Source organism: Phallusia mammillata, chromosome 1 (genome assembly GCF_965637545.1).
Source record: "Phallusia mammillata chromosome 1, kaPhaMamm4.hap1.1, whole genome shotgun sequence".
NCBI classification, from domain to species: domain Eukaryota; kingdom Metazoa; phylum Chordata; class Ascidiacea; order Phlebobranchia; family Ascidiidae; genus Phallusia; species Phallusia mammillata.
The window spans coordinates 32,484,607-32,512,311 of NC_137252.1; the positions used below are offsets into that span (position 1 = coordinate 32,484,607).

General features: G+C 33.5%; 3 protein-coding genes across 3 annotated transcripts; all 3 read left to right on the forward strand.

Moving 5' to 3' along the window:
- Positions 1-1,208: 1,208 nt before the first annotated feature.
- LOC145237039 (arf-GAP with dual PH domain-containing protein 1-like) lies at positions 1,209-10,607 on the forward strand. The gene is made up of 11 exons (XM_080099754.1): positions 1,209-1,410; positions 2,133-2,266; positions 2,750-2,841; positions 3,244-3,439; positions 3,729-3,875; positions 6,084-6,167; positions 6,531-6,593; positions 7,168-7,239; positions 7,833-7,954; positions 8,946-9,046; positions 9,481-10,607. The coding sequence occupies exons 1-11, from the start codon at positions 1,329-1,331 to the stop codon at positions 9,564-9,566; spliced, it is 1,179 nt and encodes a 392-aa protein (XP_079955880.1). The 5' UTR covers positions 1,209-1,328; the 3' UTR covers positions 9,567-10,607.
- Positions 10,608-11,614: 1,007 nt separating this feature from the next.
- On the forward strand, positions 11,615-17,686 carry LOC145228479 (serine/threonine-protein phosphatase PP1-gamma catalytic subunit B). The gene is made up of 7 exons (XM_080093546.1): positions 11,615-11,742; positions 11,878-12,009; positions 12,203-12,433; positions 12,890-12,994; positions 14,650-14,873; positions 15,749-15,883; positions 16,909-17,686. Exons 1-7 carry the CDS (start codon positions 11,688-11,690, stop codon positions 17,017-17,019), a joined length of 993 nt encoding a protein of 330 aa, XP_079949672.1. The 5' UTR covers positions 11,615-11,687; the 3' UTR covers positions 17,020-17,686.
- Positions 17,687-17,935: 249 nt separating this feature from the next.
- On the forward strand, positions 17,936-20,963 carry LOC145228487 (transmembrane protein 208-like). The gene is made up of 6 exons (XM_080093558.1): positions 17,936-18,093; positions 18,510-18,605; positions 18,673-18,732; positions 18,878-18,981; positions 19,281-19,365; positions 20,359-20,963. The coding sequence occupies exons 1-6, from the start codon at positions 18,088-18,090 to the stop codon at positions 20,473-20,475; spliced, it is 468 nt and encodes a 155-aa protein (XP_079949684.1). The 5' UTR covers positions 17,936-18,087; the 3' UTR covers positions 20,476-20,963.
- Positions 20,964-27,705: the final 6,742 nt, after the last annotated feature.

The window sequence follows — 27,705 nt, forward strand, 5'->3', positions numbered from 1 at the left end:
AGTTACGTTGATAACTGTACCCGACAGAACGTATATCGACGTATAATCTGTACACGCATACATTTTTTGAACCCCAAATAATTTAAAATGTTGGAGTGCAGAAATGATTTCGGTATAAAATTAAAATATAAGCCGCCCTCGATTGTAAGCCGCCCTCAATTATAAGCCGCACAAACGGCAGCTAAAAAACAATATAAGCCGCGGCTTACAATCGAGCAAATACGGTATATGGATAGAGTGACAGATAAAAATAAAACGGACCAAATCACTCACACGGAAACGTTTGTCGGTGTCCGCAGCCAACCGTGACGCGGTTAATCAAAACAAAACATCTCGATTAGTTGGTCAGATGTGACAGTAAATTCACCGGCAAATTAGTTGCCGAGTTTGTATTTTTGACAATAAAGAGGCACTATAGGTGTTATACACGATCTAGTTTATTAAAAAATGTGTATTTCTTTTTAAAAGGTAGATTCATTATAGATCAGGGCTTAGGTTTTACAGCCGACCGTTTTCGAAAATTAGGCACCAAATTTTGGTTTTGCCCCCAGATAATGGTTAGGTCGTACACAGCTGGCGTGTTTTGTTTTCAAGAAAAGTTTTTGTCTTACTCTTTGTCAGACGTTTTTTTTAAACTGCACTTGGTTTCTCATATTTCACACTTTGTATTTGATTATGGCCACAGCCATTGTTGAAACATTCAAAATGTAAAGTATTTATCTCATTTAAATGCTTTGGCTGTTGCACTTTTAAACCAGCCTAATAAAAAATGTTCAACTTCAATGGACTTTAAAAGTAGCTTATTTAAAAGTGCTAAACACTCGGTCACTGACACCTTTTGTTCACAAGGTTGTAGGTTCTAATCCTATCTTGGTGGTTTGTGTTTCCCTGAGCAAGAAACTTAAGCGGCATTGCTCCAACCCAGTGGTTCCCGATGGATTGAACTAAATTGAAAGTCACCAACTGCCTTAGTCACAAAAATTAGTTGTATACTTGTTTAGTGAACACAATAAAACAGGCAGCTCGGCGCTGGACTCATGTTAAGCATATCACATTCAGGTCTTGCCTGTCCACTGAGTATAAAAATTAAACCAACTATAATACTTGCACTAATGTCGGCAACGGCATTTCTTGAAATGTCTGCTGTTCCTTATACAAACAAACCATTTTATAGTTTAGATTTCAATGAGCTGATTATTTTAATTTTTATTAAATTAACTTTTTGCTTTGATTCAGATGTACCTACTTTATTAGTTTTTTAGCAACAATTCCAATAACAATGCGTTTGTAAATTGCTGCTTTTCTGTCTCTATTGCCTTGACCTCAGAATGGGAGAACGTAACAAAAAGATACTTTTGGAGTTACTGCAAAAACCTGGAAATAATATTTGTGCAGACTGCTCATCAGACAGTAAGTAACCAAGAAAGTTGCTCATTTTATTAACGAAATAAAGGTCAATAATTTTTGACAAAATAAAATCATTGAAATTTGATGTAGATTTTTGATGTAACTGATAGTTATGTAATTGATATGTTCAAATCTGCAATATAATACTTGTGTTACTGGGCAATCACTAAAAGATTTAAAATAAAGTGAATTAAAATATTTTCAAAAGATAAAAGCGCAAACATTTACTAAACAAACCATCAATATTTGAAGACAATTATTATTGTGTATATTAAGTTTTGAAGTGTATCCATCTGTTTTTTTATTATATTTTTGTTAACTGCTTTTTTCAACATTTATTTTAATGTATGAATTTAGATGCTTGCTGTTTTGCATTCAATTTTTCTTCACTGAGAAGAAATCTCATAACACTGCATGCATTTGCGTTTAAGGTATCATTCAGTTTATTTTTGTTCGGTCATAAAGTAAATTATCATTCATTGAAATTTTGTGAGTCATTACATGTCATTACATTATGATCATTTTTTTTTCAAAAAGCAATAAACTGTGCTAATGGTGGCCAAAATTATTTTGCTGGCTTTGTGTGTAAAAGCAGATAGACAGATGGATATATGACAGCAAAATTCAGCTAAACCAAGCAATCCAAAGCATGGCTTATGTTACCATGATTTTTGTTGTTGTATGTTTATGCCAGTACAACAAACTTACAACAAAAATATTGTTAGATCCAGAATGGGCATCAAGCAATATTGGTGTTTTTATCTGCGTAAACTGTTCGGGAATCCATCGAATGCTCGGAACCCATGTCAGTAGAGTAAAATCATGTCGATTGGACCAATGGGCTGATGATGCTGTACAGGTGAAATATACTTCTTGTTTTTGAGTAAACACTAAAGAGCAAAACCATTCTTGGGGGTGTTTTTTTAATCCAAGATGTGCATGTTAAAGAAGTGGTTCCCAATCTTTTAATAAATATCTCATTTGACAATTTTATTTTCTTTCTGCAAAACGCAAACCTAATAGACAAGAAAAAATCAAGCAAACAATACTTAATGTTAGGCTCCATTTTAACTTTACTACCAAAATAAAGACTTTTCCATGTTTAATATATAAGTGAAATTCCTCCCCTGAATTACTGGTTCATGTGGTTGAGATTTTAATGTTAAGAAATAATTGTTATATATATATGTATAAGCTGTCACCTCAAAAATAAATTTAAAACTGCAAAAATAGTTTGTTTATGTACACTCTGATTTAATTGGCTGTTTCTTGCTATAGTTTGACACGCCAGATGTACAAGGTATTTGCCCATGCAACTGTATGATTTCTGAATGTTGTGTAGATGATGTGTGAAAGTGGAAACGATGCAGTTAACGCGATCCTGGAAAGATATATTCCTGTTTACTACAAGAAACCAAGTCCTTCTGACCCTCAGTAAGTTCAAATTGATTCCCCAAAATTAAATATAACTCGCTTAGCTTTCAAATGTTTTGGTATTATAAGAGTAGTGGTAATACTAAAGCAGTTAAAAGCTACCTGGTGTTATAAAAACATGAAAAAAAACATTTCAAAAATGTACATACTTTTCGACATTTTATTTTCACTTTTATGAAACACTCAAGTCTTTGAATGTAAAAGCATGAAACCAATAAATTATACACTGCAGACAGTTCACATTGTTTCGACCTGCAAGGTCTCATCAGTGCAGCTGGTGGCTGTTTTGGCTAGTGAGTCTTCAGTTTGTTGGGATCAACTGGCTAAAAAGCCATGCCTTACCTATTCTGTGTGATGCCACAACTAGGCACTTAAATCTTCTTTTTTTTCTATATGACATAGAGTATACAAAGAACATTTCATTCATGCCAAGTATGACCGAAAGGAATTTGAGACAATGGGAGGAACAGCTCACTATGAGACGGGGACCAAGACTGGAAAATTATGGAAACGAGGAAAAGAAGACAAACAATTTAAACCAAGAAAATTTGTTTTAAATACAGAAGAAGGGACTCTCAAATACTATATCAAAGATGACGTAATTTTGTTCTCTACATTTTTTTAGGTTTTTCCTATTTGTAGTGAAGATAAAATTTGGTAATTTTGTTCAGTTTTTACAGAAACAATATATATATTTTTTTGGAACTTAATGTAATTGATAAAGTAGTCTACTTTCTAAATAAATATACAATCTTTTGTATAAACGGCATGAATTTTAAACTTAAAAAGTAAACTATCTTTTGTGTTAGGTTTTCTTTTGCCATGGAAGTAAGTATTTTATGCAACCATTTAAACAATATCGTTTTTCATGTTTTATGTTTTTGCAGGCAAAAGAACCCAAACAAACAATCCCGTTGGCGTCGTTAAGTGCAACATTAGCTCCGGAAAAAATCAACCATCCCAATGGATTACAGTTTGCATTTAAGACGGACAATCTCACGAGACAAATCTATGTTTATGCAGATGAGGGCAAAGTAAGAAAATTTTGGGGAATTTTTCTATGCTGTGGGTTTTTTACACATTTGTTTTCCATGAATGCTAAGAACAGAAACCATTGTGCAACTGAAACTTCCTTGCTGTTTCAAAATGTGTGTAAAATTTCCCAACACTGTTTTAGCATCTTAAAAACAGTAGCCAGTTCTGATAAGACCCTAGCTGTTTATCACACAAGTCCTATAATATGGGTTAAATAACAAATATATGAGCAGATCCAATTGATATGTTTTGTCATTTAGGTGAAAATAAGTAAAAATCATGTCAAATTGGAAGATATTTAAACCTATTGTGCATTTAATGTTTTGTGTACTAATTATCCAAACCAAAATAACTGACATAAGAAAAAGTTGGTAAAAACCACCCATTGAATACAAACCAAGAATGAAAACATATAAAAATGATTTTATGTCCATGTTGCACAGTTGTTTCTGTACATAAATTTTTAGTAAGAGTTATATAGTCAGGCACATAATTTTTGGTCACTATGTTAAATCCCAAAATGGTAAATGCACCATGAGTTGCTCATTTTATGTTGTTTGCACCTGGGTGTTATATAGTATCTAATAGCACTCTAACCATGATTGCTTATCCATTATTGAGTCTATGCCATTGAATCCCACAGATGCTAATCATTCATGCCAGCATCTGCTGGTTATCGTTGTACATTAGACACTTTTCATGTCGTTAATCATAGTAAACTCTTTCAATTAACTTGATTAATCACCTTTGGTATCCACTTCCTGGTATAGAAACATGATGAGCATGTCACTTTTTTATGTTGTGATTTCTCAACATTTATTGATAAACAGTGGTTAATTGCTGGAACGTTTGTTTTTTACACAACATAGTGTCATCTTTCATGTTTACCACTATTTTACTGATTAATACAAAAAGGTTGTCATAGGCTAAATCAAACTAAATACTTGTAGCGATAAATGAACAAATCAGTACTTAGGGTAAAACATTTATCAAACCATTCACAAAAAAGTCACGATGGTATAATTTTTGCAAGCATGATAATTTTTATAGTTTAAAATCCATGTTTTTTGGCATAAAAGGCAGTTCCAATATTGTTGATTTGATGCACACATGTATACTTAGTGTCGAATTATCAGGCTTGTTAGGATTCCAAACAATGCAAATCATTACAATATATACTGGTTATCGCTACAGAATAAATTAATTAATTAAGAAGCAATAAGTTTTTTATGGCCCACAATAGCTGATTTATTTAATTTATTTTTTTCTAACCTTTTTTGCCACCAAATGATTACATTAATTAAAGTATTTTGGATTTGTTAGTGATAGCATTTATAAAGACTATAATCATCTTAAACAACTTAACATTTTGAATAAATGACTAAAATTATGTGTATTTATGCCCAATTAATAGCATGTAAAGGCTTTTGGATGTTGTTTTGACTGCTGTACGTCTGTGTAGCTATTTAGGTACAACGTCCAGTAGTTATGACTCAAACCCATGTCTCCAACAGTTTTGTATTGTGACGTAACTGACTCATATTGCGGTATTATGACAAGATAATCATGCATTGTGCTTGTTTGTTTTAAATCCACAGCAACGCTGGTGTGCTGTTTTTTGATGTTTTTATGAAAACCAATGATTTAGCTTGGGGTTAAAAATTTATTAAAAGTCATTAAAAAAAATAAACTGTTGTCACTGATAAAATAGGCCTTCTTAAAAGAACAAAGTAATATAGTAACATGCAACATTATATATGAGCGTAATTGTCATGTTTTTGTAAATTATTGTTAGGCACCACGAAAAACAAATTTATAATCATTAGTGGACGTCGATTATGCCACAAAGTCTAGTTTGAGCCCATTTCCTTGTGACGTAATGCATAATTATGAAATCATAAAACATGTGATGCACAGTATAAAATCCACCCTTCTATTTTTGTACGTGGGGCTTTAAATTGTGATATGTACTGGCATTGCAGGATGCCACTTTATTTTTGTGAATTGGATGAAGTCATATAAAGGTGAAATACCAAATTTGAACTTTTTTCCAACAGTTGTTCTAAAAACCTTTTTGGCACCAGTATTTAAAGTACAAGTCATTTGGATGTACAAAACAAAAAATATGGATCAAAAATTGGTTTTAAAACCATTTTTTATGATTCAAATTCTTTCAGCTAAAAAACAGTTTTTTTCTGTGTTTTTAGGACACAGGGGATTGGTACATAACATTAAGAGCTTCAGCATTCAACATCCTGAGAAAGACATATCCTGGAATCGACACTGACGTGGTAAAAGCAAATTATTCAAACTCATATTACTTATTCTGTCATGCTAACAGATCGTTTCACTGTAGCAAATCAACTACTTGATGTTGTAGATAGTTGTATATTGATAAAGTTTGAAAATATGCTTTATACAGTAACACTTAATGTGGCAGTTTTGCATTTTTGTCTCTATAACAGGTCATAAAGTGTTAACTAAAGATGACCCTAATATCACTTATCACAGGTGTGTTTTCACAAAAATGCAAATCTTGTTGACTGTGCAGGTTAAGCCCATTAAAAGTAATATTATCTTTTACCATACATGTGTTATAAATAGGATGTATAACCGTTTCACGTCTTTACAGTTCATTGTTGTTGTTTTTACAGATTATGGATCGGTTAAACAGCCACCAAGGAAAGGAAGGATGGATGATGAAAACGGGACCAAAGGTTGGTTGTTTTCATGTCATTGTCTTGTGCAGTTTATGCAACAAGTTAAAGGCCATTTCCTTGGTTTAAAGTTTTTGGGATTTTGAAAGATAATAAAGTTAATGCATATATTGACTCTGCTTACTGATTTTATTTTTTTATTTTTTATTTTTTTAAAGATTATCAATACAATACAGTTTTGTAAACTGACGATGCCTGCATAGGTGAAACATATATATATATATATATATATATATATATATATCTTGATTTTAACAACTTCGTGTCTGCTGATTTTGAGCCAGAAGCATTTGCTTCTTAATTAATCAATTCCAGTTTTAAGTATTTTTTGTCAAAAATACATTTAATTTTATCGAAATAGCTCGATTTTTTTTCAATTACAAAACACTTCAAACCATCTACCTTACGTATTTAGACATACGCCATCAAATTTGGTAACATTGCTTTAAATAGCACCTAATTATTTAAACCTATTAACCTGTCTTGTCACATCATTGCGACTTGCAGTTCGTTACATCATCAATTCCTGTGTGACGCTGATACTAAGTTAAACTTTGTTTTGTTTTCTACACAGCACACAGAAGCCTACAGAAGGCGATGGTTTACGCTGGAAAAGAGAAAACTCCTTTACTTTGCAAATCCTTTGGTATACCATTTAATTGTAGTTTATACTTAACTGGTATTCATTATTTTCAACATGCTATTTTTATGCATTTACCTCTAAAAAGAGGTTATGTAGTTTGTAATGTGTTTTCATACATTTGGTTCTTCAATGAGGCTCTAATTTCTCCAATATGTTAAACAAGTTGGCCATCTAGGGTTATTATAATTCTACTGAACTTGCTAGCTACATTGAATTTTTATTCATTGTTGCTTTTTAGTGCCAATGGAATAACAATTTACAGTCACCATCTTAATTGAAAATTTTTTTTCTATATCTTATAAAGTAAAATTAAAAGCTTAGTGAAAACCAAAATCATGAAACTTGTTGGAGAGCTATTTATAAAAAAAGTAACTTTCAAATTTCATAGAATGTTAATTGCAGAGTTGTTAGTCAGAACGTTTTGGAGCTGGTTCAGGCTCTGTTTCGAATATAATTGGCTTGATTTAAACCTAACTCTGTGCTTAGCTTCACTAACTTTTGACCTAATTTAGGCTTTGTTTAAAAACACTTCTGGTTTGGGCTAGGTTTTAGCCCTTTTACAACTGTGATGATTGTGACATGAATTATATTTTTAGGATGCTTATCCAAAAGGTGAAATCTACCTAGGCAGTGGCACTGATGGTTTCATGGTAAGAGATGGTTTACCTGCTGGTCAAAATGAACAAGGATTTGGAATTACCATCACTACACCAGAAAGGTGAGAATGTATACCATGGTATTCATGAAAAAATGGGATGTTTTTTTATGATGTGACAATGTTAAGGTTAAAATAACCATGAATGTTTTGGTGGTATTCTGTTTTTTTTATTAAATCACAATTTTAATGTCTTTTATTTTTATTTTCTCAAATGTGCAAAATTTTTTTTCAGAAACTTAAAATTGGGACTGAAATCTTTAAAACCTGCGACTAACCATTTTGCTTACAGTTGTGTTGTACTTTGTTAGCAAATTTAACTTTAAATCACCTTTTGACAAAACATTTAAAGCACAAATAGAAACATAACAATGGTCTGTTTTTGCAAAAAATAACATGTAATTAGTATTACATGATATACCATCAGTTCTACACATGCTTGCCTAATTGTTCTGTAACATCTCAAGTGGAATTGTTGTGCCATAAGTGGTTCAAATAGTCCGCTATCCAAATGGTAAAATCAATGTTAATTGTATTTGAGTTTAACTTGCCAGTTTTTGTAACTGGATTAAACAATGGAAAGAGGTTTTCCAAAATTAAGTTACCTACCACTTTGCTTCCAGTTCAGCTGCCTAATTTGCTTTCTACCAATTTGACTGCAATAAAATTTCGGTATTTTCTGTCCATGTCAAAGTTATTTTATGACGTGCAGAGAAAATTGACATACATAATGTATGAACACTATTGTGGGCAAGATTCAAAAATCATGCGAAAAATGTTCTTGTTTAGGCAAAGATATTCACCATTTAACAGTATTCAACATGTGTATTTTCGGCTTTTAGTTGTATATCTTAACACATAAAAAAGATATTTTTAATTTTTACTCTCTGAAATTGGCTTTGTAAATCTATTTGTTAGTTTTTGTATTTCATTTTTTTTAAACCAACTAGGATGGAAAAGCTTTTTTTCTTCGCTTTCTTTTTCTCTCGTCATTTAGTATTAATCTTGTCCATTTTTCGGCTCAAATAAAGAACAGGATTTCATTTTTATGCAGAGACTATTTACTATGCTGTGAGGACCAAGAAGAGCAAAGATCGTGGATTGGCGAAATAAAGAATATTATGACAAAACCTCTGACTTCACAGGATACAGCAGGTGATGTGCACAGGCTGACGAAAAACAAGAAAAAAAGAAATTAACAACAAACAGGAATGCACTAACATGCCAGAATCTACTAATACCAGACTGCAACCGATTTTCAGTGATTGCCTGAAACTATTGCTGCTGTTGTACTAACCCGAACCTGCAATGAGTGTTTGTGCATCAAGACTGCTTGGAATTGATGGTGTTTGTTGTCAGAAACTGCAATGCATGCTAGAAATGAACTGTTTGCACTGTCTCTCCTTCGCATGTGGTACCACTGTTGCAAGAAAATGTACAAACTGGGTGATAAAAAGTGGCTTTGTAACAAAAGCTGCATTAACACTGTGTTTGGCAAAACTAATAACAATGTAAAATGCAGCTAAAGCTAATGAAGACTTTGCATGAAAAAGTTTGAACAGTCTGCCTGACAGTTTACATTGTCTCAGACCTACAAGACTACAAATTGACATATCAACACCGTCGTAAGTCGACGATAAGAAACAATCTCACAAATCCAACTGGTTGGAGATAAAGTTTTTGAAATACTTGAGGTGTTATTTCTACTGATGTTTCCATCTTCCTAGCTGTGTCTTTTATTGCAAACATTCCGTTTTTTTGCTTGACTGTTTGTTAGATTTTTTTGTTGCCCTGCTTCCAAAACATCATCAAATAACGTAAACAAAATTAGTTAGAAGATACCTCCATTGTTCTCTTTTTCAACATTTCTCAACAAGTCAACTATCTATGCTATATCATTTTGAATCTTCCTATTTTGAACATCTATTAGATTTTGCCTAATTTTGAAAAAGAGTAATTTGAAAAACAAAACCTGATTTAATAATAGAATAATGGATTTTTCTTGTGATTAAACATTTTGATACATTTAAAAACTGTTTCTGTTAAAAATTATTTTGACATGACATTTGGTCCCTACATGATATTTGAAAGATTTTTTGCAAAGGGCAATCTGGATGACCTCTGTTACTGTCTTCCACATTTATTCAATTTACTTTCTTTTGTTTTTTCACGAGTAGATCAATTTTAAAAACTGTGGTTAAGTGTGATATAGCTCATATCAGTTTAAGTTCACTAACCACAAAATTTCGAGCACCCTTCAGTATGTAACCAATGTTTAGTTTTGCTTTATTGCTGATTTTTCTGTGCAATTTTAATATGTATAGGTATAATTTATGTAACTAAACGTTTAAAAAGTATATTTAAAGGAACAATCAACTGCAGTTGTTTTAATCAAGGTTAGTTTTAAAGACTTGGGTTTGCGACAGTGTTTTTTTAACATGGCTTTTTCGATCAAATCCTGTGATTGTTTTTTTACAAACATTTTACCTGGTATTGATATAGGCCAGTATGTTAAGAATGAAGCATTCTTTATTCTTTATAAATTGAAAGTCTTCAAATAATATATCGTAGCGCACTTTTTGCATTTTTTTTATGTTTCGAATATACGTTGTACTCGTTTTTATGTACTCAGAACAATATGTTATTTAAAAGTTACCTTGTACTCGTGAAAATGCTGTGCAACAAATGAAATACAATCGCCTATGTGTGTTCTGTTCTACTTGTGTGGAATATTTAAGTACTAGAGCAGAAAAATGCAATTGAAATTAGTTACGCTTAATTTAAACTTATTTTCCCAAGCGCGGGAAAATTTATTTTCTTTGTTACGTCACCGCAAATTACTAAACAAATTTTGGTAAGAATACCGGACAAATGGTAAAAAAGTTAAGATTGTTCAGAAGAGAAATATTTTGCGTAAAATGACATGTAAAAAAACTAAAACCAGGATAATACTAAAACCATTAAACAAAAAACAAGTTTTGTTTTTCACCATAGAAGTCATAAAAATATGGCGCAGTTGCGTTAATTTTTTTTAGCAAAGTACATTTCCCAAAGTTTTCAAAAAGGTGACGATTTGAAATGAAATTAACTCACATCAGTCGTAATTTATACCTAGTGACGTCATAATACAAACATGGCAACTGCGACGCAAATTTACGCTAATGACGTCAGTAGCTCGGTTGCTAGTCTCAAATATCGCGGCAGCAGACGTTTGTTGAAATAGTAGAATGTTGACCCGTAGTATTGGGAATGATTTTGTGTTGCGCAAAATGTGCCGATTGCGTCACTTTGTCAACATTTCTGTGCCGTTGCGTCAGATTGATTTGTTGCTGTGAAGTTTGGTAACGCGATTTAGCGAATCGCAAGCTTTATAATCGAGTTACAATCGATTTGCACTTGCAAATGGAACAAACTGCACAGACACGAAACACCTTTTCAACTGTCAGTTTCACCCGTGTTTTTTTGTAGTTGTTTTTCCGCGCTAGTACTTTTAAATAGGAAACAACCTTAGGTTTGGTTTAAGAATGTAGTGCATGTTTAAAATCTCCCTTGAAATTAACTTAAACCATTTGTTATTGACCAGCACATAAGATTTGTTTTGTACCATATTTGAATGTTTATCACAATAAATGCTTCAAGGTTGTAAGAAACGGCTTTTGTAACTTTTAAATGTCCTGTGCATGCCAACATTGCCAGTAAGTTGGAAAATTTCAGCCCTTAAATTAATTTAAACTTACCTTTTCAGACCACTGTATGCAAATTGTAGGTTGGGTTGTTTTTTTTGCAAAAAGACAAAATGTCTGAGACCAACAAACTGGATGTCGACAAAATCATCGGTAACTTATTGGAAGGTAAGGTCATATTTAAGCTGCAGACAGTAGTTATATTTCTAAATACATCACCAGTTATAAACTATTTTTGATGTGCCACCAGTTATAAACTATTTTTTTGAAAATTGATGTTTGTTATGTTTTTTTTTTTTTCAGTGAGGGGATCAAGACCTGGAAAAAATGTCCAACTAACAGAAAATGAAATTCGAGGACTATGTCTCAAGTCACGGGAAATATTTTTAAGCCAACCTATTTTGCTGGAACTAGAAGCGCCTTTGAAAATTTGCGGTAAGTTTTTGTGCCTTGTTTTAATTGAAAATGGAAATAGAATTTGTTGAATTATTCCTATTTTGCAATAACACCACAGTCATAGATATTTTTGGCCGTATAACGTTCAAACAATTAATATTAACAAGTTTAAATGATGATGTCAAGATATGGAACTGTGTAAACTTTAAACACAATGGTCATACTTTTGCAGGAGATGTGCACGGCCAGTATTACGACCTTCTGCGGCTATTCGAATATGGCGGTTTTCCTCCAGAGTCAAACTACCTTTTCCTCGGAGATTATGTTGATCGGGGGAAGCAGTCATTAGAAACAATCGCACTCCTGCTCGCATACAAAATAAAGTACCCAGAAAATTTCTTCTTGTTGCGAGGGAACCACGAATGTGCAAGCATCAACAGAATTTACGGATTTTATGATGAATGTAAGTCTCTGATTTTTGTAAAACAAATGTTTTGTCATTGGTAAAAAGTTGTATGTCATGTGGTATATATATACAATAAGAAACACAAATTATTTAAGCAACTGTGTGAGGTCAACTTGAAACAGCTATAAACAGCTTTTATTTTAATGATTTGGTCCAACACAGGGGTCACCAACCTTACCACTCTAAGAGCTATTCTGATCAAAATAATTGTCACAGAATTTGTAACCAAACCATTTGGTAATTTCAAAAACTGAGCCGCATCAGAGGGACCAAAGAGCCACATGCGGCTCCAGGGCCACGGTTTGGCGACCCCTGGTCTAACATGAGGTTTGAAATGACTTTTAAACTCCTGTAGGAAGTTGCACTTTGCTACCACCTGTATTGCTAATGATTTATTTTTGTTAATTTTATTATTATTATTATTTAGTCAAATGATTGTAATTTTTTGCACAGGCAAGCGAAGATACAACATCAAGTTATGGAAGACCTTCACAGATTGTTTTAACTGCCTTCCCCTGGCCGCTATTATTGATGAAAAAATATTCTGCTGTCACGGAGGTAAGAGTTGTGGTCAATTGCAAACAAATAAGCACAAAATTTGTATCTGCATTTGTTCTTAAAAAATTGGACTCGATTATTGCAGTCATTATATGTAAGGAAACATATTAGGAAATAAGAACTGATTTTGTGTGGGTTGCTATATGCTACACTCACCTCTGCACATTAAAATATGCTATTTTGAATTAGGTGTCCTTTTAAACCATTTTGTCCATAGTATTAAATTATGGATGTTGTGTATTTAACGAAACAAATTGTCATTTGTGACGGTGAATAAAAACATGCACATTTGTTCACTTGGACAAAATGTGTGGCTTTAAATATACACATACAATACTGGATGTTAAGAGTATATGGCTGGAATGGCGTTATACAAACAACCTATTGTTGTTATTGTTTGATGTAATCTTTTTAGCCATCGTACATGAGGTGTGCCTGTATGAATGCACTGCGGTCTGTATGTTACTGAACAGACTACTTCTAATTGATTCAACTATTTTAACATCGCTCTGAGTTAATTAGTATTGATTTTGCTCTGCCTGAAGAATCCCTTAGTGCAAAGTTTCAATTTGTTTTGCAAGTATTACCTGTCGAATGGAAGCAGCCAATCTTACATCACTGTTCATGTTATTCCTAATCATATAATGATGGTCATTACTGCCTTTGGGTGCTGTAATTTATATGACAAGCTAAACAATCACCAAGTTAATGATTGTCTCAAGTGACGTACTTATTATCATACTTAGCAAATTCAAAACATCATTATAACATCAAATTTCTGTATGTTGATATCTATCTAATTTGCATCTATAAAAGATGTAGTATTGAAAGATATGCAAGTATAAACAAATATGTAACATAATTTTAAAAGTTGATCATGAAATGACAAAAATCCATTTAACCAAAAAATATTACATTCAACAGATTTGTAAATGTTTGAAATTGCATGTTAACAGTTTCGTGTTCAGTTTTAAGTATATAACACCTGTAAACATAAGTATCATTCTGATTTTTTCATGTATGCACTAAATGTTATTGTTTTTGGATTGAAAAAATAACCCAAGATAACTAATAAATTATGGATGTTTTAAATTACATGCACAAATATATGGCCTGCCATAAGCTTTAATGGAACCTGTTTTCTGGGTGTTAATATTTAATGGTGTGTGTAATCACCAATTGGTTTGTTGGTGTCATGCCACTGCCGTGTAACAGTCATGCGACGAATGTATCTAATGTAGTAACACATGCTCATAACAAGAGCCGCTACTGTTTATTAACCATGACATGACTAAAACATATTTGCGTATTTAAATTTGCTGCATAGAATGTGCAAAATAGAAGATGCAAATTTGTTTATTTTTGTACATCCAATGTAGCTTACTGTTGTAGGTTTTCTTCTTTTTTCTTTTTCTTTGTCATATTTAAGTCAAATTTTTGGCATGTATAATTGTTTTGTGCTAGATAAATTTGCAATTTGTGAAAAATTGCAAAAAAATTGCAAAAGCATCATAAAAAAGTATAAAATGTCAAATAACTCCAAAAACTTCGCATTTCTGAATAAAAATCGGACATAAATAAAAACCAAAATATATAGTTTTTATATAGTTTTTTTTTCTTAAAACATAAATAAATATGTAAAATAACCTTTTAAGGTCTGTCTCCTGATCTTCAATCCATGGAACAAATCCGTCGAATCATGCGACCAACAGACGTCCCGGACCAGGGACTCTTGTGTGACCTCCTGTGGTCAGATCCAGACAAAGAAGTGTCAGGTTGGGGTGAAAACGATCGAGGGGTCTCGTTTACATTTGGTGCCGAAGTTGTTGCCAAATTTCTGCACAAACATGATCTGGATTTAATATGTAGGGCCCATCAGGTATGTTTAAGTTTCTCAATTAAATATCTAACATGTTGTGTTAGTTGGGTTTACAGTAGTGTTTTTAACCACAGTGTCATGGAACACTAATGTGCCTCTTTAGAAATTGACAAGTGTGCCACAAACATTTTGTAATCGAAGAATGCAACTATGTTTGCATGAATCTGAGATATAAGACAAAAATATTTAGCCTTTTTAATATGTGTCCCATTAACAATATTGCTTGTTTATGGATAGGTTGGAAAACAATGGTTTACTTTATGTAATAAAATAAACCTATATTGTCAAAGTACATAATAATCTGCACACACATTATCACTTCACATTTTTGTCACCCTTCAAAAAGGTCAAAACTATTTAAAAGTGTATTAAAGCTAAGAATATAGAAAACAGGTTGTAAAATTTCATTAAACAAAGTGCTCATGTTTTACGATGGCTTAACAATTGTTTTATGACTGGGTAAACATTTGTCATTAGAAACACAAACTTAAATAAATATTTTATCACCCATTATGTTTATTTGCCTATATGTGTTACAAGCCTTTACATGTTCATTTACAACCAAACAATAGTTATCTTTAATAGCCAATACAGAATGGCAAAATCTTTATGATGTAGTCAAACTTTTATGAGTAATGAACTTTGTGTCGCACGATAATCTACTTCGCTTGACTCAAGACAATCCCCTGGTATTTAATTTCAATTAAAACTCATTGAGATGTCAAAATAATAACTCTTTCCTGTTGGCACAATAGACCAGACAATGGCCACTTGTTTACACAAAAAATCGTCACTAATTTGCTGTAAACTTATTCTTAAAACAATCTGTTACAATTGTCACAGAGTTTGGTTGTAACTTGATGCTGTTGTTACAGGTTGTAGAGGACGGTTACGAATTCTTTGCCAAGCGCCAACTAGTCACTCTGTTTTCAGCCCCTAATTATTGTGGGGAATTTGATAACGCTGGAGCTATGATGAGTGTTGATGAGACTCTTATGTGTTCCTTTCAGGTGTGTTTATGTTACATTCTTTTGAGGTCTCTATGTTACTCTATATGCTTGAGTAGATAATCACCCCCTACCTAAAAGACTATTTGTCGATCTGTTCACTGAAGTGTCAGTTTAAAAACATAAAACCATTGTCAAAAAATAGGGTGACCCACTGACATTTACTAATGATGGTAAAACATGCTCAAAAACCTTTGACAAATGAAAAGGAAGTCATGTAATAATAAAGGCCAGTCCGTTCATCTTAAAATTTCGTTTGTTTTGAGAGGTGTTCTATATAAGATATGCAAAAAATGTAAATATTGTTATGTCGGTAAAACATAATGACAAGGCCCATTTGGGTGTTATGCAGACATGGGGCAATTCGTATTCGAATGCATTCGAAGTATTCATGAATTCGAATACAGTCATGCAAGTATTCGTAAAGTATTCGAATACAGGACGCCTGTATTCGACCCCATGTCTGGTGTTAGGAGGTTAGATATAAGAATCATCTGTTTGGTGGTTTCACCATTAACAGCAACCAATTTCTGACTTTCATGGCGGTTGCAAGAAAATTTAGTCTTGCAACGTTTGTTTGTCGACAATTTAATCTTATAATCCATTTGGCCGATACCTGGCATTAAAATAGTCTTGCAAAAATTTCCCTGATTAAAATTTGCCCTACTTATAACTCTGCAATAAATGTTGCTAGCTCACTGCTATCAAAACTGGATCCTTAAAACTGTATCTGTAAATTTTGCATGAAAGAAAGGTTTTCCATTTTTTTGTACTGAAAAATAATGTTAATTGTAGCAGTGGTGTAGTGAACTTTTGAAACATTTTTTTCCAAGGTCATGCAAAAAGTGTAATTCTGGCCACTGCATTAATTTATAAATTTCAATCGTTGGTAGATTTATCCACAGTTGAATTGCCAGTAAAAAAAGATCCAAAGCACCTAAAAAAACCTTTAGCACAAAAACCCTAAACCAGCAAAAGTACCATATATGTTAGCAACAAACTAAACCAAAAATTATTTAAATTTCTAGATTCTGAAGCCAGCTGATAAGAAAAAATTCCCGTATGGGGGATTAAATGCGGGGCGACCTGTTACACCACCAAGGAACGCTGCACCAAAGGGCAAAGCCGGGAAGAAATGAAAGTCAACTAAGCACTTAAAAACTGAAAACTCAAATAGTCTTGTGCTCTCTTCAATGTTCAACAGACAATGCAAATTGTCACAAGCAATTGTCGGTTATTCAAATCCTGTTGAATCAATTTTACGAGTTGTCTGTGTTATGTTTCCTTTTGTATTTGTGTGATTTTAGTTCCAGTCAAAACACCAACAGCGTTTTTATACAACTTCGTCACATGGGGGGTCCATTTTCAGTACATATTTTAGTGGTAGAATTTTGCTTCACCAAAAAATACCCATATTGCAAACAAATTTTCTTCCAAAACTTTTTCACTTAACATTTGGGTGTGCTTCAAATTGTCATCTAGAAAATGTCATGTAGTGTAAGTTTTTTCTCCACATTTTGATTTTTTAACAACCAACCTTCTAGGTCTCACCAAACCATAGCCTTTTGGCATCTATCTTTTAGCAATATGTTGTTTTGTACATAATTATCCACTGGAAAAAAAAGTTTGGTCTTATTTAGTGACAACCTTGTTTTGAAGTTTTAAACTGTTGTACGATTTTATCCGCTTTACTGACTATTGGGCCATTTGCCATGTATGTATTTTGCTCCTGTTTTTAGTCTTATGCATTCGTTGTATAATGACACTCGTAATAAAACGAACTGGACAGGGTTCAAAAAAGGTTTATTTCTATGTGTGATGGTCGACTTGTTTGTTACAGGTGCTTTTTAGTTTATATTTGATAAACAAGAACCAAACAAAGCCTTGATACTTGTAACTAAATCATTAAGGTTCTAAGTTTACAAGCCCCCTAAAAATGATAATAACTTAAGTATTCGGATGAGCGCACGTGTAAAACGCTGACACCGGTAAAAGTACCGTAATTAAATTGAAAATAGGCTCAAAGGTCTGACTCTAAAATAAACAAAAGTGTTTAATTGCAGCAGATATTGTTTTGTCAAGTGTAGGAAAGTTTAGTCATAGTGTAACGTTTTACTTGTTTTAGACATCACTAAAGCCTTTACGGCATATATTTTTTTAGAAAAAGAGGTCTGTTTTTACGAACAAAATATCGTTTCTCACTTAAAATGCCGGTAAGTTTGGCTTATTTATTGTGGGTTTGAAAGCGTTAAATTATGCTGCGGTATGGTTGCCAGTTAATCGAGCAGAGGATATTTCTAAAATGTAACAACACTAAATAACTAAAGTCTAAATTATTACTATTTTCAAAAATAATTTCACGTTTTAGGTTAAATAGAATATTTCGAAAGGTTGAAAGCTACCATGCAGTACAATCCTTTAATGTCCGCAAACTGCAATCAATTATATTGCTTGTTAATTTAAAATTTCTCAACATGAAGACTTTCAGTTGCCCAACAATTTTAACAATACCAAGAGAGCCAACAATTAAACAGCAGAATAATTTTGACTTGCCTTTCATGTACACTAATTAAATAGAGAGAATAGTAAAAAAAAGTTTTAACTGGACAGATTTTTTTGCTATTTACAGCCCAAGGGAAAACAAGGTACGAAAGGAGCAAAGCAAATCAAGCAAGAAAATCAGCAAACTCTGGAATTTTATGCCTACATTGTTATTGGAGTTAATGTAAGCACTAGTTGACAATGACTTTGAATATTTTTTTATATTCACTTTTGTTTACTTGTCGATTTAGGTTTTCCAGGTGATTGTCCAAGTCGCAAGCCATTATGACATTTTCAAAACTGCCAATATTGTAAGTTGAAATGTTAGTTGTTCAATAAACATGTTTCTCTACTACACTAGAATGTAGTTAAATTATAAGACTTGTAGTTGTTAACAGCACGCCGCCGTAATCAATTATGTTTATATAGGAGTGATTACCCTTTTCATTGTTGCAGGGATGGTTTTTATTTTCAACACTTATTTATGCAATCTGCGCTAAAATGATGACCTCCATGGCTTCAAGTGGTTTGGATTTAAACATGGAGTCAGGAATGTCAGAGTAAGTACCAAAACAATGTAAATGGTTCATGTATTGTAAGTTTGCTGTATTTTTGCAATTAAGGCTTCTGCATTTAAATCTAACAGTCTCGTTTTGTAAAATTAGGTGGGCTATGGACAGTTAGTCACACATTGAATACATGGTTGGGTAAAAATATTATATTTTCTGTATTTAAGTATGTATTAGTTTTCGGCTGTGAGTTTTGAAACACACATTCTAAAGCAATACAGTAATACTACTGCATCCAAATAAGCTTAGGGATGACACAAATGTTACAAAATCTTTCTTGTATTTCACAGACATGTAAAAGACATCCTACTGGTGACAGCTGTTTGTCAAGCTACAAGTTGTTACTCGTATTACTGCTGGCTCATGTGGCTTGTGGTATGTATTATAACAGGGCTACTCTAATGGTGGCCCGTGGTCCAAATCCGGCCCTTTGGGGCGTTGGATTTGGACCCCGACGGTCTTTTGATTGCGGCCACATGCGCTATATTGTGTGTTAATTTCTTGATAGTTGCTATGTATCGACAGTTAACTCAAGTCCGCATATCGATTCTCGGAGTACTGCTAGGAGCATGAAGTATTTCCAAACTCCAATAAACTATTAACGAAACGGCAATTGTTTCCGCACAATTGTATCTATGACGCAATAACTGAATTTTGAATTACTACCTTAGGGCTTAGGAAGTAATCCTGCAAAATTAGACAAACTGTGTTTTGTATGTCGTCGTGCCAAAAATTAATTTATGGTCAGTGCCCAATTCAAGCTTTTGTTTTGCTGACAGAAACATTTGACTTGAAGAAATGTGTTTATTTTGTACCACTATTTTCCTCATTATCTATAACCAAAGTTGGCTAAGACATGTTGCATTATTTACAGATGTGTCTGGACCTTTGGTATTTTTACCTTTCCTATCTGGACCTTTCACAAAACTAATTGAGTAGCCCTGTATTATAAGATACGGAAGAGTGCTGAACTAGTCTAAAATGTCCGAATCTATTTTTTAGGCTTGATGCCAAGGAAAATGTTGCAAAAACATAACAAGCATCATGAAATGTTTATGTTGTAAATTTTAAATTTGGTGAAAAACCACACATTGTATTTGATGTTTTTACCTATTACATACAAGTCTTAAGCTTAATACACTGCACAACATTATGATATGTTTCACCTAAAATGTTTTTAGTTGGAAGTACACTAAACTTTTCATGGTGTTTTGTATCACCCTTAAAACAACTCCTATTAGAAAATAATTGTATTAAACAGGTTTCCCAACAATTCTAGAAATTAGGATTTTTAATCAAGTTAAACATTTTATAATCCTTTGCCAAAACAACAGTCACATTTCCATAAACTTTTTATCTTACATTTAGGTTCCAGGAGTAGCACTGCAAAAGCTTTGGGTAAACGTACTAGCTCCATGGATATTCCAAGAACCAGTGGAACTGACAGAAAAACAAAAGAAGAAATTGGAGAAAAAGAGGAGATAAATTCCTTCTTTGGTTATACTTTTTTGCTTTTATTCGCGAGTTTAGGAAAGTTATTAATTGTTGTGCCCTCTTATGTTGTTGTGTGGGATATTGCAAGGAATGTTTTTGACAATCAGGTGCTTATTCACCATTTGTGTAAACTTTTTTGTTTGCTTTGGGTAGTTAATTGTCAATATGTAAAGTTTTTCTCAAAATATTGTAAAAATTAGATTTTAAATATATTTCTGCATGATGACATATTCACGTTTTGGTACTAATCCACAAAATCCGGGTAGAATTGTTTGTATTTTCTCTAACTTTTACTAACTATGCCAAAATGGCGGTTCAGGTTATTACCTTGTGTGGATTTCACAAGAAACTGCCAAAATTGTGTGTAATTCACTTAGGTCTAGCTGCTAGACTCTAGCATGTTTGAAGGATACAGTATGTTCAATTTTGATGGAATTTCTAGGTTATTGTAAATTGTGCAATAAATTGTTGCGAGTAGAGTGCATTAGTCAGGACATGTTTAAGGTGTACATGGGGGTAATCTAAGCAGGAAAATTAAAAGTTACTTGCGAGTAAAAATTAATGAAAAATGTATTTTTCTGCTACAAAAATTGAATTAGTGCAGATTTAAATATATTTTTTTTAAATTAAAATAATTAGTCAAAAACGCTCACGCCAAAAAATAATTTAATATAAGATCTCTGTAGCGAGGCGCTATATAGGGGAGACCCCCAATTAGCAACCATTTTTTCGATTATTGTTATTCGTAGATATTACACACACATACGTTTGCGTATAAATAGATTTAAATTTGGGATCCAAACAATTCAAATTTACGCGGCTTTCAACAAAGAAAAAAACACACACATTAAACTTGGGGTCAACTGCATTCAGGCTTGTTTTGAAGCTTTTTCTGGTTAGTGGTTTCCAGGAAATTGGCGTGAGCATATTCATAACGTAGTTACGCGCAAACGAAATGAGCCTGTTTATTACGCTTTAATATTTTGTCCGTCATTCTAATCGTGGTTTCAAAGAACTCGCCATTTGTCGGGTCGATTGTTTCACAACAACACAAGATGTTTTCGTCAGAATCGTGTTTTTGTCTCTAGTATTTGATTGAATTGTTTCGCTGGACATACCCTTGTAACCCTTACTTTCGATTTGGCTATTGTAAACACTCCAGTTGTATCCTTAAAATAAAATATATTTCAATCCTGTTTTCGCATTCGACTTGTTGAGAAGTTAGACCTTACACATTTTCATCACTAAAATGAGAACATATATTGAAAGTTGCTGACAGTTGTACGAAGTCAATTCAAGCCTCCAAAAAGCAGACATGTGGCAGTCATATCAAAAGTTATATTTTAGCACGTAATGTAAGCTTGGTGTGGTATTGGGTAAGCTAAATTACCTAATTAAATGGCTACTGTTCATCAAATTTCAAATATTTTATCATCAGTCTATGACTTTTTCGCTAAAATCTAAGATAACGGTTTTAGTTTGAGAGAGTAACCATTCATATGTTTAAATCTTACCTCATTTAATCTCTTGTTGTTTATCATTCACAAACATTGCGTATTGAACAGCCTATTGAAAAAGCTTTCATGTTAAATTAGTGTTTTTCGCAAACACGTTGTCAAAAGGGCTGAACAACAACGTTTTCTGGAAAAGCGAGTGACAAACATTTGTCTAGGGTCAACAAGAAAAGGTTAGATACGATGTTCAAACGAGTTCAGTTCGAAAATGCAAAACAACGTTGTGATAAGAATCACGAGTGTAAGTTGTGGAATGTAATTTAACACCTCACAAAGATTTTGACTGACTTCTTTGTAGCAAAACACGATGGGTGTTGTTTTGTCCCTAAGTAACCTATGAGTACACACGAATGTGGTCTTTTATCATTTCGATAAGACAATAAATTTTAAAGGCTTACAATCCGAAACGTAAACGGCTACATAACAAATTTAATTGTGCTATTTTCTTAATTATTCGAAAATCATATATGAGGGATTATAGTTGAGTTGAGTTTATTTCGCTTGGTGAAAGAAAACATAGCGACACAGTTAAGTCATATTATTAACTATTTGGAATGTACGGGTTTAGTCTACACACTGTATCCAATAAAACAATTGCTTATAGTTTGTTGAAAAGTTGCTGTAAATTTTATTGAAGTTTAGAACAAAACATTAGGTCATTTGTTCTTGGATTTTGGGAAATTGGCCTATGTATATTTTACACTGATAAGTTTGAGTTGTGATTGTTTGAGATATCCCATAAGTCGTTTCGATCTGTTTTGCATCTGTCAAAGATCGCGATATTATTTTGTAATGCCTTCTCACTTTACAACGAAATCCAGCAAATCGCTTTTTTCATTCAGAAAATAATGCAGCAGTATTTACAACACAGGTTGTAAAGTCCTTTGTTTCACACGGAATCATTTGTTACACAAGGTTCAGAGTTACAGCCGGCGGCAAAAGAGCGGTTTTTCACATCAGTTTGCTCCACAAGCAACCTCGTGCAAATCGATGCACGGTTTAAATGTCAAATGTGGTTTTGGTGGAACGAAAGTGTGTAGTATAGGGTTATTTTGATGTTTGCAGGGTATACTTAAAAACACACATTGATTAAAAATGTAAGATTTAGCGTGGAATGTGGCATTGTAAACGGACCACCTTTTTCTGCAACTGCGCTTGTCAGGAAAAACGTATCAGGTATTGAAGAGTTTTTAAGCTACGCGATTAGTATGTAGTATTGAATTGCTATTTGATACGATTTTTGCAGCCAAAATAGTATTTGACGTTTTATATAGATTTTTTAAGCTTAAAGGTATTTTGCGTTTCAAACGTGCTATGTGCACAACTTTGAAGATTTTAGGAGAGGTGCACTGTTGGCTTTTGATTGGTAAGTTCTAATCACATCCGCAACCCACTTAACTGGTTCAGTGTTTCACCATCTACAACAGTGGTTCTTAACCAGGGTACGTGTACCCCTTGGGGGTACGAGGCACCAAAGCAGGGGGTACGACATGCAGTGTGAAATTATACGCTATTTACGCATATTTGTGAAGAATGCGTGCTAAGTTACTATGTTATATGTTTTTGACTGATTGTTAGTGTGCTGTAAATATTGTTAACCTTATAAGACTGTTTTAATGCATGCATTCAACACGTAAGTTATAAATACACTGAGTTTAATTCCTATTATTACAACTTTATTTACTTCTGTCGGCCATTGTAGACAGAGGGTACGAGATACTTTTATGAAAGCTCAAAGGGTACGAGCTCTAAAAAGGTTAAGAAACACTGATCTACAACATAACGTGAAATGGTTTAGCCAAGTGTTAAACGACGCAAATATATTTTGAAACGTCAAACCAAGGTCGCATATTGCTCCATAATGTAATCAAACTGTTTGTTAGTGTATTCTAAATCAGTGGTCCTTAATCTGGGGTAATTGTACTCAAATCAATAATTTGACAAATGGTTATCATGTTTTGGTTTTATGACGTAATTTTTCTGTGACGTTATAGTTTGCATTCCCAATTTTTGAGAACAGCGGGTAAAGTGAGATAAATTAGGTTCCTCTTGGGGTTAACAACCTCAAAATAGTTAAAACCACTGCTCTAAATCCTTTGCTGTTTTCCAGCGTGTACAGGGCTGTCGGATTGCACGATTGCTCTAATAAACGACCGAACGGGCCATTGTAGTGGCGCAAAACATTTCGTGCATCCGTCGGCTTTTCAGGAATTGACATGATTAAAATGAATCACTATATATGTCTATTGAGCATGATAGCATCACGTGATTATAGGAGGAGTGGGCACGTAGTATAGTAGTACACGTTAGGAGGCCTGTTTTTATATGTCAGGCTTCACCTTAGCTGTACATGTTTGATAAGGGCTTAATTTTTCATATGGGGTGGTTAAATGCTACTATAATGACTTGCAGTATTGTTATGTAAGCTTGATGAGGTATTGTTATAGTTTTTTTTAGGACGGATTTGTTAGTTTGTTCTTAGCATGAGTAAAATAATTGTTAACTAAGAACAGAGCTGTCTTTGAAGTTGCATAAGACGCAGTCATATGACTCGGACATTTCAGCAAAATATAGTTGTCATAAACATTATTGTATTGTCAGTGAAATAAACAATAGTATAAGGTTTGTGAAGGTCTGTGCGCGTAAAATTAGTCAAGTTGCTTGGTTCAGTTTAGCCTTTCGCAATCGCAAATAGAATGCTTTGTATCTTAAAACCCAGTGACTTCAAGTATGAGGTGTAAATCATCATTTATTATTTAAGTATTTTTAAAATTAAAAGTAAAATTTTAAAATTTAACGCAAACGTGAAAATATAGCAACGACTGTCTCCTTTAATCAAATATACATCCCTTGGTGAACACCAACTGGGGTCCTTTTCTTTATTGTTGCAGTGAAGAGAAAAACTGTGAATGGCCTATATAGACTGACAGTCTATTAATTCATTGTTGTACGAATCAAAGTGCCAGATTGGACGTAGTTTTAATTCCCCTGAGGGTTAAACCCGTTTTCGCGCGCCTCACAGGAGTAATGGAAAAACGACATTTGGGGAATGAGCCCAATGAAATATTAATTAGCCCGGTGTGTGCGCTTTTGCGTTTCAAGGTCGGTTTAGAGTCTCTAAAACCGCTTAGTATTGAGACTTACTGACTGGATTCAGACTAGAGTTAAAGCTGGCTTAAAATAAATAGATATATAAACGGCCTTCGTAATGTTGGTAGTCCAAATTGGTATTGTAGATAATGCATCACTCCTTACAAACGCTTTTGACCTCTTGATACAAATGGTAAATGCGTTTTAAGCAATACAGTACAACAGAACTGAGACTATTGTGACTGCTGCAAGAAATCCTAGCTCAGTTACAGTGGGTTTATAAAGAATTTTGTGCAGTTAACCATATTTTGGGGTATTAGAAGCTAACGTTTCTACCGGTTAAGGAATAAACTATTCGCAGTCGCTTAATTTACAGATGCATTATTCGATACAAAATAGAAAGGTCTTGGTATGCAACATACATTCTGATGTCCTTTAATAACCTACTTGGTTGGCTCAGTGTTAAATTCACTGCAGTAAGCAGCATCTAACAAAAAATACGTTTAGTTTGAACGGACAACACGGGTCACGAAAAACGACTTTCTCCTCATGCGCACAGGACACAGAGAGGCGTATAGAGGGGGTATTCCCCGTGGTAAAATGACACCAAGTTCTTCCTTTTCAATGCATACAAATAGGAAATTGGGCAGTGTCGTTTATCTAGGATGTCCTTATACGTTGGCGCTCGCTGCCCCGACATTAATTACAGAACAAGATCTCTACAGAGATAGTATGGTGTGCACACGATGGCTTTTACAGGCTTTGAAAGGAGTTTGCTTATAACGTTACGAATGCTGGCCGAAAACAAATTGTTTATAGCAGTGATTATGTGTGTACATTAGAGCGCAAAGAGAGCAGTCACGAATTCACATTATAACCACTAGATTCTTTGAGCAAGCTTTTTGTGTTTTTGTTTACAAAGTTTTCTGCTATATCATTGAAAGGCTTGATAACCGCTGGTTTTAAGTGTTACTTTCGTGCACGTATGCAGTGATTTGTTTAGCAATTTGCTGCAAAAACTTGCAATATACATTGACGACTTCGCAGTACTCAAGCGGATGTTTTAGCGGACTTGCAACCGTTGTATGTTAAACGCACGAAAGCGGATTTCCTTGTAAGCTTTGTGCCGTTGTCCTAAACATGGCAATGACTTTGTAACTATTAGGACTAAGTTTTAATTCAGTGGCTATAAATGTCGTTGTACCGTTTACGAAATAGCACGTGCACGCTGTTGGTATAGAAAATAACAGTTGAATGCATGAAACGTTACGCCATTTGTCCATTTGAGATACTGTATTTATATATATATATATATATATAGCCTACATCAGGGGTCTCCAACTCAACGGTTGTCCCGGGCCAATTTTCAAATTTTCTGAGGGCCACGGGCCACATGCAGTCTTGTATGTCAAAATGTTCTAGTTCATGGTCCCTTAGTGGCTAACGGCGTTATTTTCGTTGACCTTCAAGAGCTCATGACTTTACAATGTTTACAATCTGTTCATCAATGCTTTTTTATTTCATAAAAATCAACAAAGAAAGCAATTGTTTGCGCATATTTCCCTATCTTAGTTTTGTCTGTGATGTCACAACCCACTCTTATGATCCTTGATATGCGTAACCAATTGATAATATTTAGGTAAAATAAATAAATAAATTTGGAAGTTTAAATTATTTTTAGCAGCTTAAGCTGTTTAATTGGTTTTAGCATTGAATTCATCGTGGACCGCGGAAAATTACGAAACGTCTGTTATGTAAATGAAATGGTTTGAAAACCACTGGCCTGTAGGCATCTGAAAAAGTCAATGCGGCCAACATAAGTGTCAACAAAATGTTGGTTGGCTTTCATGAACCTAAAAGTTCCATATCCCTAAGCTAAACAAAAATAGCGGACACAAAAACTTAACGGATTTTAACTTTACGCTTTGATGATCAGAATAAGGTTACATTATTTCATAACAATAATAATAATGTATCACAAAGGTTAAATTTGGTCTTTTTAACTTAGTGATATATGATTTTGAATTGTGAAATACTTGAAGGGTGAATAAAACAAACACATCCTTTAAATTTTACGAGATATTAATTTATTTTTTCATTTGCTGATATCGCCGCGGGCCACGGAAAATTGCCTGGCGGGCCACATGTGGCCCGCGGGCCGCGTGTTGGAGACCCCTGGCCTACATTGTATAAATATGTATATTTGTCACCACCGTCAGTGTCCTATTCACACAGAATCCTAGAATTTTGTTTATAAAGCTACTGTCATACGGTTTAAGTAGCCTTTGGTTAAGCAAGTTAATTTCATATAAATATAAATGACTTGCCACATTGAGTTTTTACGAAACAATTTACATATAAACATTTCCTGTTATTATGGTCATTTCGTGGCATTACGCAGCAAAGTAAATGCAAAATTATATCACTTGTTTCGTGGAAGCATTTTTATTAATGGTTGCAGTCAGTTTCGCATAGTACTTATATTGTGTCAAACAGTTTGAGAAAACGTTTTGTTGAATTACATTTGTAAAGTGACAATGCAGGTTTTTGCAGAAGATAGTTTGCACGTTTTGGTCTGGAAATTTTCAATTTTATTTTAACCATGTTGATAATTACT